We start from the raw sequence: 17,739 nt of genomic DNA on the forward strand, positions 1-17,739 counted from the left end.
TCTATGAGTCTAATGAGCGAGGGTCAGAAGCAGGAGACAGCAGAGCCGAAGAAAACAGCGCTGGATACAGGTGAATAATTAAAATCTTTTTATTTCAAAGACCCGAGTTTTCTCCGGTACGTGTCACACTGATGTCACACGCGTGGCGCACGTATGGCCATACCAATGCGTGTGGCTTGTACCTGATCAAACACCGACGTCTGAAAGGGGCCTTATGGTGAGGGAGGAGGACAAAGTGGCACAGGATTCCGGTGAGTGTGCAGGGTCACGTGGCGCAGGATTCCGGTGAGTGTGCAGGGTCACGTGGCGCAGGATTACGGTGAGTGTGCAGGGTCACGTGGCGCAGGATTGCGGTGAGTGTGCAGGGTCACGTGGCGCAGGATTGCGGTGAGTGTGCAGGGTCACGTGGCGCAGGATTGCGGTGAGTGTGCAGGGTCACGTGGCTCAGGATTGCGGTGAGTGTGCAGGGTCACGTGGCTCAGGATTGCGGTGAGTGTGCAGGGTCACGTGGCTCAGGATTGCGGTGAGTGTGCAGGGTCACGTGGCGCAGGTTTACGGTGAGTGTGCAGGGTCACGTGGCGCAGGATTCCAGGGAGTGCGCAGGGTGACTTGGCACAGGATTACGGTGAGCAGCGCTGATTCGTCTGCCTCCAGGATGTGAAGCGTCTTACTTTGTGTTCCGCAGAGGATAATGCACAGAGTTTGGAATTTCCTCATCGAGCCGCCGGTGGGAAGAAGGTGCTGGACATAGAGGTTTATTCCAGCCGCTCCAAGGTTTACATTGCGGTGGACGGGACAGCGGTGAGTGCGCCATCACAGATCCAGGGGTGGTACTGGTAACGGTAGCGTGGGAGGGACACCTGGTCGGATATTTACAGCCGCCCTCTTAGATCCTATAGGATGGCGCCCAGCGGGCAGATCGTTGTTGTACGCCTAGAGATGAAATCCTGCCAGGATCCTCTGTGCAACCACTCATCTTGATTACTTCATGATTGACAGGTGTTGGAAGATGAGATCCGAGAGCAAGGAAGAGGCGTCCACGTCATCGTCCTGAATCAGGCAACGGTATGAGCAGAGCGCTGCAGAGTCCGGTGATGGCTGATGACCCGGGGGCGGTGCATGCTCTTACCCAATGCTGTACAGTAACCCTTATATGTGTGTAGTCCACCTGCTCACAGGGAGCGCCGTCATAGGGGTGGGAGAACCCTGTGCTTAGGTCACGCCTTCTGACATGGGGGTGGGCACCACTGTCCTAGGGGAGTTACCAGGCAACGGCACACATCCTCCAGTGTCAGGAGTCTGTATGGGGCGGCGTTGAGTGCGACTTCGGTGTCTGGCTGGGGCTGGCGGCCATGCTGTGCTCATTCCTGCTCTGTACTGTTCTGTCCGCAGGGCCACGTCATGGCTAAGAGGGTGTTCGACACGTACTCCCCTCACGAGGATGAGGCCATGGTCCTGTTCTTGAACATGGTTGCCCGGGGTCGTATTCTCATCTTCACAGTCAAGGTGATTTCTGCAGTTTTGCGCTGTTCTGCTGATCAGACCTGGCTGAGAGGTTTTGTTCTCTGATTTTCTTGTAGGTTCAGGCCCGGTGCCGCGCCTCGCGCTCCTGGCCCGGCCCGGTGCCGCGCCTCGCGCTCCTGGCCCGGCCCGGTGCCGCGCCTCGCGCTCCTGGCCCGGCCCGGTGCCGCGCCTCGCGCTCCTGACCCGGCCTGGTGCCGCGCTTCATTGATTTGTTATTGCTGTTCTGTGTATCAGGATGAGGGCTCCTTCCATCTTAAGGACACGGCCAAAAACTTACTGAAAAGTCTGGGCAGTCAGATAGCGCCGAGCCTTGGCTGGAGGGACATGTGGACATTTGTGGTGAAGAAAGGAGGTAAATCCATCGCTTGGGGTTGGAGGCTGGGGCTGTTGACACTGGGGGCAGGGGGGGTAAAGGCTGGGGGTGGGGACTAGTGCCGCTGGGGGCTGGTGTTGCTGGGGCCTAGGGCTAGTGTTGGGGTGGAGACTGGGGGCTTGGACTGCCGGGGGCTAGTGCTGCTGGGGGTGGAGGCTAGTGTTGCTAGGAGCGGGGGCTGGTGCCGCTAGGGGTGGACACTGGGCAGCTGTGGCTGGTGTTGGGGGCAGGGGTTGGGGCTAGTGCAGCTGGGGGTGAGGCCTAGGGCTGGTGACACTGGGGGCTGGTTTCGCTGGGGCTAGGGACTGGGGGCGGAGGCTGGTGCCGGTATCACTCCTCACTAGCCAATCCTGTCCTATAGGGCAGATGTACGGGGAGAAACACTCCAAGTCTCCGGCGCTGTCCACATGGGGAGATCCTGTTCTGCTGAAGACGGACATCCAGCTGGTTCCTCCTGAAGGTGAGATCTCAGACACCTGTACAGGTGTCAGCTTAGTGGCAGGTAATGGGGAGGGGGTTACAGGACCATGACCCGGGGCAGCTGCCCCCATTATTGGCTGGAGCGTAAGGAAATGATTATCCGGCATTTCCTTTATATCTGCCCCCGGCTGGTATAACAAAGCCTCCATCCCCATGGATCTAACATTGGCTGCATTGGTGGTCGGCGCCGGTTCTGGAAGCGAATGCTGAGCCGTCAGAGGCACCGAAACATGATCGGCTGCAGAGGTCGGGGAACTGAAACAGCCTGATAAGTGATCCGCAGATCTCTGGTGCGGCCTGCGCCGAGCTCCCGAGGGCGACGGCAGGGGAGGGTGCCTTGAACCCCCGAGGGCGACGGCAGGGGAGGGCGCCGCTGCTAGTTTGGAACTACCCCGTCTGAGAAAAGGCGAAATCGAACGCCGCACAAAACCCTCGTTAGGTGTAATCAACGAGCATCCGCCACCGCTAGCGTGACTGTGATGTGCTACAGGCGTCTCCTCTCTCGCTAGGCTCTCCTTGATGCTGGGGTCCCCTCTCTTGCCTGGCTTTCCCTGATCTTGGGGGGGAAGGGGTCTTCTCTCTTGCCCGGCCTCTCTCTGATGTTGGGGTTCTCCTCTCTCACCCGGCCCCTCCCTGATGTTGGGGGGGGGGGGGGGGAGTGTCTCCCCTCTTGCCCGGCCTCTCTCTGATGCTGGAGTCCCCTCTGCTGTCTCCAGATGCAGAATGTCACTGGCCGGACACGGAGCACAACCGCCGGAGGAAGCGCTTCTGCGGCAAAGTCGAAGGATATGGCAGTGTGTGCAGCTGCAAGGATCCAACCCCAATAGAGTTTAACCCCTTGGTGGTGAGTGTCTGATAATCCGTGCAGCCTTGTCCCCCCTGCATGGCTTTGTGCGCCCCCCCACCCCTCCCTCCAGCGTGGCCTCTCGTGCAGCAGGCAGGCTTGTTGCGGGCAGTGGCACGATGCTCTGGTCCGGCTGTCGAGCAGGAAAGGCTGAAAGAGCGAGGAGCAATCCATCATCCATAGCGGAGGAGAGAATAAAACTGGACTTTATTGCTAGAAGATGAGACGAATAAAAACCTAGGATTTGGCAAAAGAATTTTACCTGCAAGGACCTTCAAACAGATCCCGACCCGATCCCACGCGGTCTCAGGATCAGTAACATCTGCAGCACATGTCTGAAGGAGCGGAGCAAGACGGGGAAACAATTCTTCCTTCAATCCCATCAAATTGATTAACAAACACCAAAAAACCAAAGTGACGCATGAAAAGTCAGATCCATCAATGATGATAAACGCCGGGATAAATCCTCTGCTTAGAAGACCGAAACACAGCGGCCCCTCGACGAGCGGGAGCAGCCATTACAGCTGTACGGAGCGGAAACTCAGTTGGGGCTTAGGGGTATACAAACAATGCAGCGTATAGCGGGCACACCGTACACAATCAGCATTATATACAAGTGCATCTCAATAAATTAGAATATCATCAAAAAGTTAATTTATTGCAGTAATTCAATACAAAAAGTGAAATGCATATATTATATATAGTCATTACACACAGAGGGATCTATTCCTATATATTATATAGTCAGTACACACAAAGGGATCTATTCCTATATATTATATAGAGTTATTACACACAGAGGGATCTATTCCTATATATTATATAGTCATTACACACAGAGGGATCTATTCCTATATATTATATAGTCATTACACACAGAGGGTTCTATTCCTATATATTATATATAGAGTCAATACACACAGAGGGATCTATTCCTATATATATTATATAGAGTCATTACACACAGAGGGATCTATTCCTATATATTATATAGTCAGTACACACAGAGGGATCTAGTCCTATATATTATATAGTCATTACACACAGAGGGTTCTATTCCTATATATTATATATAGAGTCAATACACACAGAGGGATCTATTCCTATATATATTATATAGAGTCATTACACACAGAGGGATCTATTCCTATATATTATATATAGAGTCAATACACACAGAGGGATCTATTCCTATATATATTATATAGAGTCATTACACACAGAGGGATCTATTCCTATATATTATATATAGAGTCATTACACACAGAGGGATCTATTCCTATAGACTGACATCAGATTGTCCCCGTGTGTGGAGGAGGAGTTCTTTGCTGTCACTGAGGATGACGTCTACCATTGCCCTGCCCATCACCTCCTTTATCCGGTTTTCCCGTTATCTACCTTGTATCCACCTGTACAATGTGTGGACGCTCAGTGTCTCGCTGGAAACGCGTTGACCCGTTGTCCACACAGGGTGTTTTGTTCTGATCTTCTACCAATAAAGTCCAGTTTTAATCGGTTTATTGATGTTGGATGCCAGATTTCTCCTCGTTCTTTGAGCATTGAGCTAAATATTCATGTAAATCTGCAGCGTGTGAACGGCCTCCTGGTGGGAATGTCGCTCGGCACTCAAATGATTTGCCTTTATCTTTTCTTACAGCTTAAAGAAAACAAAGTCTTAAACGTTCCAGTGGCGGTGATAGCAGGGAACCGACCCAACTACCTGTACAGGTGAGCAGCAGCCAAGAGGGGGGCGCTAGGATTCCCCACCTCTGGTTTGCGGGGAGGCACTGTAGTTTCCCACTCCTGACACGGGGCGTCGTGGTTCACCTCCCTCTGATTGGGGGGGCGGCGTGGTTTCCCCCCTCCTTTGATTTGGGGGAAAGCACTGTGGTTTCCCACTCCTGATGGGGGGATAATCTGGGACGTCTCTCTTCCAGGATGCTGCGCTCTCTGCTCTCGGCACAAGGCGTTAATCCCCAGATGATCACGGTTTTCATTGATGGTTACTATGAGGTGAGGCTTTGTGGCTTCTCGTGCATCATTAGTGGGCTTTTGAGGTGGGACGCGTTAGTGTCTGATGAGGGCAAGGCTCTCTAATTTGTGGCGCTCTTCATTACCTTTGTTGCCGTGCAGGAACCGATGGATGTGGTTGAGCTGTTTGGATTGAAAGGCATCCAGCACACACCGATAAGCATCAAGAATGCCCGCGTGGCGCAGGTGACCATGATGACACTCGTACGAGCCTGCCGCTCCATATCTGCCTGCATTGTGTCCTCAAAGCACTGTGCTGTGGTTCTGCCGTTAGCATCGGCTTGTGTGTCCTCCCCTCCCGGCTCGGTGCTGTGGTGTCCTCCCCTCCCGGCACTGTGCTATGGTAGCACCGGATTGTGTGTCCGCACCGTCCACTTATCTTTTGTGCTGATCTCTTGTCTGTTTTTTTTCTTAGCATTATAAAGCGAGTCTGACCGCCACCTTCAATCTGCACCCGGTGAGTGTCCATCCAGCATACCCGGCATACTGACGCTGACCGACCGGGGATGGTCCACATTTGTGGCAGCCGGCACAAGCCTGCATGTACGCCATCAGTGTTTGGGGATTTGTAAATCTGGTAGCTGACCACCGGTATCTGGACCGATGTACTGACTGCAGAATGCCGGTATCATGATTGCACGCAGCCAGTGACTATACCGGATGGCCGCAACTCACCTGCAGGGTGACCACACTGCTCCGCAGCTTGTGGGGCTCTGGTCATACATGCAGTTTTGGTCTGGAGGTCACAAGCAGAGGACCTGACGGTAGCTCCATGTCACAGACAGATGATCAGTATTTTCTGCTTTCCCTTCATTTTCAGGATGCCAGGTTTGTGGTTGTTCTAGAAGAAGACTTGGACATCTCTGTGGATTTCTTCAGGTAATGTCTGATTAATAAATGGCAAAACAGATGTGTCTGGGCACATGTGCATCCCATGCCGCGCTCTGTAGTGGTCCCGTGCCGCCATGCTCGGCAGTGGTCCGGGGGCACCACCCTCGACAGTGGTCGGACGCTGTGCTCAGTTCTGTGTTGTCACATACAATGCAGAGCCTTTCCCCAGCAGTACATTAGTTGCTAGCCAGAGTTCTTGGATCTGATGCGTCCTTCGCTCTGCGTCTTATCTTGTGACACTACAGTCATATGAAAAGTTTGGGCACCCCTATTAATGTTAACCTTTTTTCTTTATAACAATTTGGGTTTTTGCAACAGCTATTTCAGTTTCATATATCTAATGACTGATGGACGGAGTAATATTTCTGGATTGAAATGAGGTTTATTGTACTAACAGAAAATGTGCAATCCGCATTTAAACAAAATTTGACCGGTGCAAAAGTATGGGCACCCTTATCAATTTCTTGATTTGAACACTACCGTGTTTTTCCAAAAATAAGCCCTCCCCCAAAAATAAGCCCTAGCAGGGATTTTCAGCATTTTAATAATAAGCCCTAGTCCCGGATCAATAATGAAGTGTCCGTGCAGCTAAAAAAGTTACAGATATTGCAGGACACTTCATTATAGACAGCGGCACCCGGCAATTACACTCACCCGACACTGAGCGGCAGGACCTGCAGTGATCACACACCCGCACACATCAGCTCTCTCACACACACACAATCAATCACACACACACACCAGATCTCACACAAACATCGGATCGCACACACAGTCAGATCGCACACACAAGCATCGGATCACACGCAAACATAAAATCACACACACAAACATCGGATCGCACACACACTCACCTCATCCAGTGACACCGATCTCTTCTCGCCGGGAGAATCCTGAGAGGCAATGCGGTGCAGCGCGACGAACAGGACCTGCGGCCGGACACGTGGCTTGCTCTCATTCCCTGCTGCCGTAAGTGCTGGATGTGATGTGATGTGATGTGTGTGTGTGTGTGTGTGTGTGTGTGTGATCTGCTGTGTGTGTCTGCAATCGGCTGTGTGTGTGTCTGCGATCGGCTGTTTTTCTGTGATCGGCTGTGTGTGTCTGAGTTCGGATGTGTGTATCTGCGATCGGATGTGTGTGTCTGAGTTCGGATGTGTGTATCTGCGATCGGATGTGTGTATCTGCGATCGGATGTGTGTATCTGCGATCGGATGTGTGTATCTGCGATCGGATGTGTGTATCTGCGATCGTATGTGTGTATCTGCGATCGGCTGTGTGTGTCTGCGATCGGATGTGTGTATCTGATCGGCTGTGTGTGCCTGCGATCGGCTGTGTGTATCTGTGATGGCTGTGTGTGCCTGCGATCTGCTGTGTGTGATCTGCTGTGTATATCTGTGATCTGCTGTGTGTTTGTGTGTGTGTGTGTGTGTGTGTGTGATCTGCTGTGTGTGTCAGCTAGCAGCAGGGTAGAATGGCGTGCAGCACCGACCGGAGATCACAGGAGGACCTGGGAACCACGCAGACGTCCTGGTCTGGTGAGAATGAGTCTCCTGGGAAGTGGGGGGGGGGTCTGCTTTTTTTGGGGGTAAACTTACCCCCAACCGTGTTTCTCCAAGAATAAGACCTCCTCCAAAAATAAGCCCTAGTGCTTTTTTGGGGGGCAAAAAAAATATAAGACTGTGTCTTATTTTTGGAAAAGCACGGTATTAACTACTTTTTACTGACTTACTAAAGCACTAAATTGGTTTTGTAACTTCATTGAGCTTTGAACTTCATAGGCAGGTGTATCCAATCACAAGAAAAGGTATTTAAGGTGGCCATCTGCAAGTTGTTCTCCTATTTGAATCTCCTATGAAGAGTGGCATCATGGGCTCCTCAAAACAACTCTCAAATGATCTGAAAACAAAGATTATTCAACATAGTTGTTCAGGGGAAGGATACAAAAAGTTGTCTCAGAGATTTAAACTGTCAGTTTCCACTGTGAGGAACATAGTAAGGAAATGGAAGAACACAGGTACAGTTCTTGTTAAGCCCAGAAGTGGCAGGCCAAGAAAAATATCAGAAAGGCAGAGAACAAGAATGGTGAGAACAGTCAAGGACAATCCACAGACCACCTCCAAAGACCTGCAGCATCATCTTGCTGCAGATGGTGTCACTGTGCATCGGTCAACAATACAGCGCACTTTGCACAAGGAGAAGCTGTATGGGAGAGTGATGCGAAAAAAGCCGTTTCTGCAAGCACGCCACAAACAGAGTCGCCTGAGATATGCAAAAGCACACTTGGACAAGCCAGTTACATTTTGGAAGAAGGTCCTGTGGACTGATGAAACAAAGATTGAGTTGTTTGGTCATACAAAAAGGCGTTATGCATGGAATGCCGTGTTTTTTTGCCTCCAAGAAAAGCACTTGCTACCCACAGTAAACATTGGTGGAGGTTCCATCATGCTTTGGGGCTGTGTGGCCAATGCCGGCACCGGGAATCTTGTTAAAGTTGAGGGTCGCATGGATTCAACTCAGCATCAGCAGATTCTTGACAATAATGTGCAAGAATCAGTGACGAAGTTGAAGTTACGCAGGGGATGGATATTTCAGCAAGACAATGATCCAAAACACCGCTCCAAATCTACTCAGGCATTCATGCAGAGGAACAATTACAATGTTCTGGAATATCCATCCCAGTCCCCAGACCTGAATATCATTGAACACCTGTGGGACGATGTGAAGCGGCTGTCCATGCTCGGCGACCATCAAACTTACCTGAACTGGAATTGTTTTGTAAACAGAAATGGTCAAATATACCTTCATCCAAAATCCAGGAACTCATTAAACGCTACAGGAAGCGACTAGAGGCTGTGATTTTTGCAAAAGGAGGATCTACAAAATACTAATGTCACTTTTATGTTGAGGTGCCCATACTTTTGCACCGGTCAAATTTTGTTTAAATGCGGATTCCACATTTTCTGTTAGTACAATAAACCTCAACTCAATCCAGAAATATTACTCAGTCCATCAGTTATTAGATATATGAAACTGAAATAGCTGTTGCAAAAACCCAAATTGTTATAAGGAAAAAAGGTTAACATTAATAGGGGTGCCCAAACTTTTTCATATGACTGTATGTTGTCTCCTGGCTTCTTCCCACTTTCTGTGTTGCTGTTTGTCTGCAGTTTCTTGAGTCAAACCATCCATCTTCTGGAGGAAGACGAGAGCTTGTACTGCATCTCTGCCTGGAATGATCAGGTACGCTTCCGACGCTGCCGGAGTACAGACTCAGCTGGTAACATGCGCTGTACTTTGACTGTAGCGTCCTCTGCATTGCACAGGGGTACGAGCACACAGCGGAGGACCCCTCCCTCCTGTATAGGGTGGAGACCATGCCCGGGCTGGGCTGGGTGCTCAGGAAAGATCTCTACAAGGATGAACTGGAACCAAAATGGCCGACTCCAGAGAAGGTAAGAGGCAGAAGAGACGCTAGCCCTCCGTGGGATAGACATTCGCCTGGTGACTTGTGGATTTTCTCTTCTCTGTGCCGGCCAGTTGTGGGACTGGGATATGTGGTTGCGGATGCCGGAGCAGAGGAAGGGCCGCGAGTGTCTCATCCCCGATGTCTCCAGATCCTATCATTTTGGGATTATAGGGCTGAACATGAACGGATATTTCCATGTAAGTGTGTGCACCCGTGGTGTCTGGCTGTGCCAGGGGGAGGGGACCTGCTGAGGGGGGGGATGAGCCCGGGGGGAAATAGGACGGATGGACCGGCTGCAGGGGGGGTGGACCTGCTGTGGGACGGGAAAGGCGCGGACGGACCTGCTGCGGGGGACACTTTACTTTGTGTCCCCCTTGTGATTTTACACCTTCAGCTATTTCTATCTCCGCCTCTTTCCCTGTAGGATTTTGCCCGTAGCTGGGATACAGACAGCCTCCTGTGCCCCGCTCCAGGGGGATGTGCTCCGCTGGGGGGGGATGTTCTCGGTTGTGCTCCGCTCCTGGAGTCACACCCTTGCTCCATGTGTGTAATGTTCATTCCCACAGCTGGGAGAAAACTCATTATTTTCTTCCTGATTTGTATCCTTGTATCCTGGGGCTATTCCTCTCTCTCACTTTTCAGTATAATGTTCGGACTGTGACTCCCACCCTCTCTGTTCTGGATAGTGGGGGTCGCGCTGTCATTTCTCAGCTCCTGTTATTTTCCGGATGTTTCTTTTGCAGGAAGCCTATTTCAAGAAACACAAGTTCAACACCGTCCCGAACGTGCAGCTCTCCAATGTGGAAAGGTGGGAACTTGGTCTGCTGTAAACAGTGGAGGGGGGGAGCTGTCTTTGACAGAGCCGCACAGGGTGGGGGGGGTGATGCTGCCTGGGGCAAAGCTGGACAGGGTTTGGGAGAATCTGCCTGGGACAGAGCCGAACGGAGGGGGGGGTAGAAGCTGCCTTTGACAGAGCTGCACGGTGGGGGGGGGTGGGGGGGTGAAGCTGCCTGGAACGAAGCTGGACAGGTTTGGGAGAGGCTGCCTGGGACAAAACTGCACGGGGGGGGTGGGAGGGGGGAGGGGTGGAGGGTCTGCCTGGGACAGAGCCACACGGGGGTAGAAGCTGCCTGGGACAGAGCCGCATGGGGAGAGAGTAGAAGCTGCCAGAGACGGAGCCGCACGAGGGGGGGTTAGGTTGGGGGAGAGAAGCTGCCTGGGACTGAGCCGTACGGGGGTGGGGGGGTGGGAAGAACTTCCCGAAACAGAGCCCGGAGTCTACTGTGTAGGGCCACCTTCCTCTCTCTATTCAGCTCCCAGAGTCAGCACTTTGTAGGACCACCTTTCTCTGTCTTGCATTAGTATTCAGCCCCTGCAGTCAGGACTTTGTAGGACCACCTTCCTCTGTCTTTTGGAGTTGGTCTCCAGCTTCGCTCATCTAGAGGTGACACTTTCCTCTTTTCTCGCTCAGTGAGATTGGATGGAAACGTCTGATCTCGGTGGATTTGGGTCTGGACTGTGACTCGGCCGCTCACACACAGAAATATGCTCTAATCTGAACCCTACGTTTTGGCTCTGTAGGATGTTGAGGGTGGTTGTCCTGCTGGAAGGTGAACCTACGTCCCAGTCTCAGGTCTTCTGCAGCCTCCAACAGGTGTTCTTCCACGATTTTACTGTATTTGGTTCCATTCATTTTCCCATCCCCTCTGACCAGCTCCTCCTGCCCCTGCTGAAAAAAAGCCTCCCCACAGCAGGATGTGTCGTCCACCATGTATGAATGCGGGATGGTGTTCTCAGGGAGATGTGCAGGGTTAGTTTTCCACCACACACAGCGTTTTGCATTTAGCACAGTTCTCTTTTGGTCTTATGTGACTGGAGCCTCTTCTTCCACTGCTGTGGCCCCTACATGGCTTCTTCTTGCCACTCTTCCATAAAAGGAAGATTTGTGGAATCTACCACTAAGTCATTCGGTGGACAGATTCTTCCCCTGAGCTAGGATCTCTGCGGCTGCTCCATGGGCCTCTCTGCTGCTTCTCTCATTAGGGCTCTCCACGTGTGGATGTCAGTTTTGGTGGACGCCATATCATATAGGTTTGCAGTTGTACCATGCGCCTTTCAGTTTTGTATTCTGATTTGATCATTGCTCCGTGAGATATCCGTCAGAGCTTTGGATGTTTTCTATAGCCTAACCCTGCTTTCCTCCTCTACTCTTTATCCCAGACCTGTCTTGTGTGTTCCTTGGTTTTCATGATGCTGTTTGATCCATGACATGTTTGGTGGGCTCCTTGGTTTTCATAATGTTTGATTCCTGACCTGTCTGGTGGGTTCTGTTGTGTGAATACGTTTTCCAGGTCGGAGCTCCCTTTTTGGTGTCAATGCTGGTGGTGCAGTTGATGTGTGGAATGGAAGCGACACACCTGCAGAGGACTGGCAATCAGGGTCTGACTGGGCTATTTTAACTTAGTAGCTTTCTCTTGTTACTTGCCGGTGGTCAATTGCTCCTGTGTGTCCAGGACATTCTGCAACCAGCTCTGCTCACTTCCAGAACGTCCCTCAGATAAATGGTCTTGTACCTCTGTTATTGGTTTACCACCTTTTGTTGTTTTTCTGCTTGGCTACTATGCATGATTCCTATTTTGTCTGTGTGGAGTTGTGGTGGAATGGATCATTCCCTGCCTGGAGTGTCTGTATACTTGGCTCCATGATTCTGCAGGATTTGTGTTTTGTCATGCTTGGTATTATTCAGTCCCTCATCCATATTAGTGTTTTTTTGGATCCCAGTAACATCTGAGTGCTGGTACAGTGGGGAGAAGGTTTAGTAACCTCAGGATTTTTCCATATCAGTAGTGCTGGTATTTATTAGGGTTTTTTACGGCTGCAGACAGTTGCTCTTTCCTATCCTTTTCTGTAAAGATAGTTTGGGCCTTACCTTTGCTGAAATCTGTCCTTTTTGGCTTTGTATTGTTTTGTTTTTTTTTATATCACCGTAGCCTTTACATGTGGGGGGCTATCTATCTTTCTTTGGGGACTACTCCGAGGCAGATTAGCTTTCTTATATTTCTATGTGTGAGATTATTTAGTTCTCCGGCTTTGTTGAGGCGTCCAGGTCATCATAGGCACGCCCCATGGCTACTGTTAGTTGTGTGTCAGGATTAGGTCTGCAGTCCGTTAAGTTTCCAGCCACTCTGTTACCTTTTGGGATTCCGCATTATTTGATCCTCCCCGGTCCCTGAATCATAACAGGGTTCCTTGGTTTTCATGATGTTTGATCCCTGACCTGTCTGGTGGGTTCCTTGGTTTTCATGATACGGTTTGATCCCTGACGTGTCTGGTGGGTTCCTTGGTTTTCATGATGCTGTTTGATCACTGACCTGTCTGGTGGGTTCCTTGATTTTCATACTGCTGTTGATCCCTGACCTGTCTCGTGGGTTCCTTGGTTTTCATGATGTTTGATCCCTGACCTGTCTGGTGGGTTCCTTGGTTTTCATGATACGGTTTGATCCCTGACGTGTCTGGTGGGTTCCTTGGTTTTCATGATGCTGTTTGATCACTGACCTGTCTGGTGGGTTCCTTGATTTTCATACTGCTGTTGATCCCTGACCTGTCTCGTGGGTTCCTTGGTTTTCATGCTGCTGTTGATCCCTGATGTTCTTACACAAACCTCTGAGGTCTTCGCAGAGCAGCTGTAGTTATACTGAGGGGAGATTACCGAGGAGGAGGTAATGTGCTGATTATGTGACGTCTGGGGATGACTGTCACTCAGGATTATATTTAGGGGATCAGAATACTGGGGGCTGAATACAAATATACCTCATAATTTTCATATATTTATTATTCAGAACACCAGGACTCATTCCCTTTACTCTTAACAGATACTTGTACGTAGTGCTGTGATATCAAATAAAATCTGTTTCAGATTGTAGATGTAATGTCAGTGAATTTGTAAATGTTTGCAGGGTATGAATACTTTTTCAGGTCACTGTAATGAGTGGTGCCTGTTGTGTAACTTTGTGCTTCCGTTGTCCATAGCCTCAGGAAGGACGCCTATGAGATGGAGGTGCATCGCATCCTCAGGTACGTTACTTCTGTGCTCGCGCTGTGGCTCCGGACACGTGATCATGCTGTGCTTATAGTGACTCTGCTTCTAGTGAGGCGGAGGTGCTGGATCACGCCAAGAACCCTTGTGAGGACTCCTTCATCCCAGACACCGAAGGGAGGACATACATCATGTACATTCGCATGGAGCAGGAAGCGGATTTTACCACCTGGTCTCAGCTGGCGAAGGTGCCTGTCCTGGTTACTGCTTTATACGGAGTGCAACGTTTCTGTCTCCTAAGTGTGGATGCGTGGTTTCCCTGGGGCCACATTGGGACTGCGCTCTGCCGTCATCTCATGAGTGACCTCTGCTGGGACCTCACGTTATGTATGAGGATGACTTGTTCCTTGTGCGCTGGAATAACATGACTCCTTTCTTCTCTGTTCTTAGTGCCTCCACATTTGGGACCTCGATGTTAGAGGAAATCATAAGGGACTTTGGCGGCTTTTCCGAAAGAAGAACCGTTTCTTTGTAGTTGGATTTCCTTCTTCACCTTACTCGTGAGTATCTGGCTTTCCTTGTCCGATGTCGAATAGTCTAAGGTCAAGGGTGCAAAAAGTGTCTCGTGCGAGGGGGAGGTGAAGGGTGCAAAAAGTGTCGTGCGAGTGTCCATAGACGCCAGGGGTTTTAACACTGCAGTGTTTCCATAAGATTGATGTAAGGGTCTGCAGCATCTGACCCTGTAGACCGTAACATCAACCAGTGCTCAGTCCTGCGTGACCTTTTCTACCACTGCCCCCGGTGCTCAGTCCTTTGTGACCTTCTCTACCACTGCCCCCGGTGCTCAGTCCTGTGTGACCTTTTCTACCACTGCCCCGGTGCTCAGTCCTGAGTGACCTTTTCTACCACTGCCCCGGTGCTCAGTCCTGCGTGACCTTCTCTACCACTGGCCCCGTGATCAGTCCTGCGTGACCTTCTCTACCACTGGCCCCGTGATCAGTCCTGCGTGACCTTCTCTACCACTGGCCCCGTGATCAGTCCTGCGTGACCTTCTCTACCACTGGCCCCGTGATCAGTCCTGCGTGACCTTCTCTACCACTGGCCCCGTGCTCAGTCCTGCGTGACCTTCTCTACCACTGGCCCCTTGCTCAGTCCTGCGTGACCTTCTCTACCACTGGCCCCTTGCTCAGTCCTGCGTGACCTTCTCTACCACTGGCCCCGTGCTCAGTCCTGCGTGACCTTCTCTACCACTGGCCCCGTGCTCAGTCCTGCGTGACCTTCTCTACCACTGGCCCCGTGCTCAGTCCTGCGTGACCTTCTCTACCACTGGCCCCGTGCTCAGTCCTGCGTGACCTTCTCTACCACTGGCCCCGTGCTCCGTCCTGCGTGACCTTCTCTACCACTGGCCCCGTGCTCAGTCCTGCGTGACCTTCTCTACCACTGGCCCCGTGCTCAGTCCTGCGTGACCTTCTCTACCACTGGCCCCGTGCTCAGTCCTGCGTGACCTTCTCTACCACTGGCCCCGTGCTCAGTCCTGCGTGACCTTCTCTACCACTGGCCCCGTGCTCAGTCCTGCGTGACCTTCTCTACCACTGGCCCCGTGCTCATTACTGCGTGACCTTCTCTACCACTGGCCCCGTGCTCAGTCCTGCGTGACCTTCTCTACCACTGGCCTCGTGCTCCGTCCTGCGTGACCTTCTCTACCACTGGCCCCCTCCATCACAGGATGGTCCAGTGTCCTGTGTTCATGGTTCCCAGTGCAGTCAGCTAGAATTGGACAATCATCAGCTGTATGTAGGCTATAAACATGAAAGGGTTAAAAGCCGCTCTGCTGTTCACATTATCTTGATGGCGTATTAGCCACTTCAAAACAGGATTCGTATCAGGTCTGTGCACTGCAGCTCGGCTTTTAACCCTTTCATTTCTATAGTGTGCGCCAGTACAATGTGGAGGCTGCGGCAGCTGCCCCCTTTCTACTTCCACAGTGGTTATGTCCCACACAGGAGACCCCGGAGAGCGAGCTATTACGGTGGTCTTATTACATAGTCCTCACAGATGAGGCTCTATGTGCGCTGATCTCCTCTGTCAGCCATGTGTATGCTCCGACACACTGCAGTCAATGCAGAATGAGGTTGTATCCTGAGCAGTGCCTCATCAGCGTACAGTGGCTCACACGTCTGTAGTTTATAGCGCAGAGTCATGGATGTTATATACTGAGTGCTGTGCCTGCGACTCCAGGGCTGAGAGTCACTGGAGGGATGGTTAATGCGTCTGTTTCTAGCTATTAATAACTGATTTGTTCTGTGTTGTAGAAGTAAGAAGCCTCCGTCTGTGACCCCCATTTACTTGGAGCCTTCACCCAAAGAAGATGCTGCTGTTGCTGGAGTTGACCAGTCCTGACAGTCCGTCCTGTTGCTTATATTTGGCGTTGGTCCCATAACCTTTGCACGTGTCACATGGATCGGTTTTGGTTGTAGCATTTTGGTCGTGGACAATCTTACTTTTATACACTGGAAGCCGTGGGGTCTGGCAGAATACGACCGCAATGTCCTCGACCTCTGCTGTGGCCTCATATTGGTGATGACAGAGGACATGTCTAATCTCATCACTATGTGGACTTATTTTCAGATAATTTTTTTTTTTTGTCACAGTATGAAATTATTTATTGAGAAATCTCCTGAATGATTGTGTCCTCGCTTGTGATGCTGTGAGTATGGCTATTTTTCCCCATCATGGTTTTTCTATGGGTGATAACTTCCATCAGTGCCTTCTTCCTGTGGCCGAGTCTGAGCAGTGATGGGTCTGAAGGTTACTGGCTCCCGGTCTGAGCAGTGATGGGTCTGAAGGTTCCTGGCTCCCTGTCTGAGCCGTGATGGGTCTAAAGGTTCCTGGCTCCCGGTCTGAGCAGTGATCGGTCTGAAGGTTCCTGGCTCCCCGTCTGAGCCGTGATTCGTCTGAAGGCTCCTGGTCTGGGCCGTGATGGGGCTGAAGGTTCCTGGCTTCCAGTCTGAGCTGTGATGGGGCTGAAGGTTCCTGGCTCCCGGTCTGAGCCGTGATGGGGCTGAAGGTTCCTGGCTCCCGGTCTGACCCGTGATGGGGCTGAAGGTTCCTGGCTCCCGGTCTGACCCGTGATGGGGCTGAAGGTTCCTGGCTCCCGGTCTGACCCGTGATGGGGCTGAAGGTTCCTGGCTCCCGGTCTGACCCGTGATGGGGCTGAAGGTTCCTGGCTCCCGGTCTGACCCGTGATGGGGCTGAAGGTTCCTGGCTCCCGGTCTGAGCCGTGATGGGGCTGAAGGTTCCTGGCTCCCGGTCTGAGCCGTGATGGGGCTGAAGGTTCCTGGCTCCCGGTCTACCTCATTTACACTGACGCTGAGTTACACCAGTGTTGTGTTCATGGTGCTTCTCCTGAGCTGTAGGCTGACTGGAATAGGCCATGTGCGTTTCTTAGGAATGACCTGTTCAGATTGTGTGTCCTTCAGCAGATAATTCTGGCCGGATCGGCCTAGGACTGAGGCGCAGTCTCAGTCTTAGTAGTGGAGGGTTCAGAAAGTTTTGGGCTCACAATGGGCTGTAGGTACATGAATATTTAAAAGCACATTTGTGGCTGCATGGTCTTCAGTGATTTGTGTCTGCTGCTGTTGTGGCCATAAGACCGAGCCCTAGAGCTGATTTTCACTAGCGCCATAAAGTCAGACTTGCTCTGTGCCAATTTCTCACTTTGTGGATTCCTCTATTCCAGTTGACATCCAGGCTGTATTTCCACAGCGTTGTGTGCACCACCATTACTGTACCATATTAAGCGAACACATAGCTGGAACATATCCACATGTGACCGATGTGCTGCAGAAATAACATGAATTAGCTTTATATATATGTGACAGAAATGTTGATATCTGCCACCAGGGAACAGAGTGTAATTAAGTGGCCATCTGTCACTAGGATCGTCCCTCCTGAGCCGTCTATATGGCCATGCCGGTTATAGGAATCGGAATACAATAACACTGTGATACCGGTGATCTGATGTCTCCACATTTTTCTTACATGTAAATAAGCTGTTCCAGGCTTGGGGCAGGATACTCATCTGCATGACACTC

General features: G+C 51.1%; 1 protein-coding gene across 2 annotated transcripts in view; it reads left to right on the top strand.

Moving 5' to 3' along the window:
* The window catches only part of POMGNT1 (protein O-linked mannose N-acetylglucosaminyltransferase 1 (beta 1,2-)), a 37,710-nt gene extending 21,364 nt beyond the window's left edge, over window positions 1–16,346 (top strand). Inside the window, exons 1-20 of one of the 2 annotated variants that reach the window (XM_075320183.1) lie at window positions 308–319; window positions 686–801; window positions 1,000–1,065; window positions 1,393–1,506; window positions 1,759–1,876; window positions 2,259–2,357; window positions 3,094–3,221; window positions 4,879–4,949; window positions 5,159–5,234; window positions 5,355–5,438; window positions 5,668–5,709; window positions 6,073–6,131; window positions 9,311–9,383; window positions 9,467–9,595; window positions 9,681–9,806; window positions 10,353–10,417; window positions 13,639–13,683; window positions 13,758–13,893; window positions 14,096–14,205; window positions 15,958–16,346. In XM_075320183.1, the coding sequence (XP_075176298.1) occupies window positions 1,402–1,506; window positions 1,759–1,876; window positions 2,259–2,357; window positions 3,094–3,221; window positions 4,879–4,949; window positions 5,159–5,234; window positions 5,355–5,438; window positions 5,668–5,709; window positions 6,073–6,131; window positions 9,311–9,383; window positions 9,467–9,595; window positions 9,681–9,806; window positions 10,353–10,417; window positions 13,639–13,683; window positions 13,758–13,893; window positions 14,096–14,205; window positions 15,958–16,045 (1,554 nt within the window). In that variant the 5' untranslated portion in view covers window positions 308–319; window positions 686–801; window positions 1,000–1,065; window positions 1,393–1,401 and the 3' untranslated portion in view covers window positions 16,046–16,346. Of the gene's footprint in view, window positions 1–307; window positions 320–685; window positions 802–999; window positions 1,066–1,392; window positions 1,507–1,758; window positions 1,877–2,258; window positions 2,358–3,093; window positions 3,222–4,878; window positions 4,950–5,158; window positions 5,235–5,354; window positions 5,439–5,667; window positions 5,710–6,072; window positions 6,132–9,310; window positions 9,384–9,466; window positions 9,596–9,680; window positions 9,807–10,352; window positions 10,418–13,638; window positions 13,684–13,757; window positions 13,894–14,095; window positions 14,206–15,957 lie in introns of those variants that run through there. The other variant, XM_075320182.1, reaches the window with a different exon arrangement.
* The last annotated feature ends 1,393 nt before the right edge of the window (window positions 16,347–17,739 follow it).

Source organism: Anomaloglossus baeobatrachus, chromosome 8, assembly GCF_048569485.1.
Source record: "Anomaloglossus baeobatrachus isolate aAnoBae1 chromosome 8, aAnoBae1.hap1, whole genome shotgun sequence".
In the NCBI taxonomy this organism is placed as follows: domain Eukaryota; kingdom Metazoa; phylum Chordata; class Amphibia; order Anura; family Aromobatidae; genus Anomaloglossus; species Anomaloglossus baeobatrachus.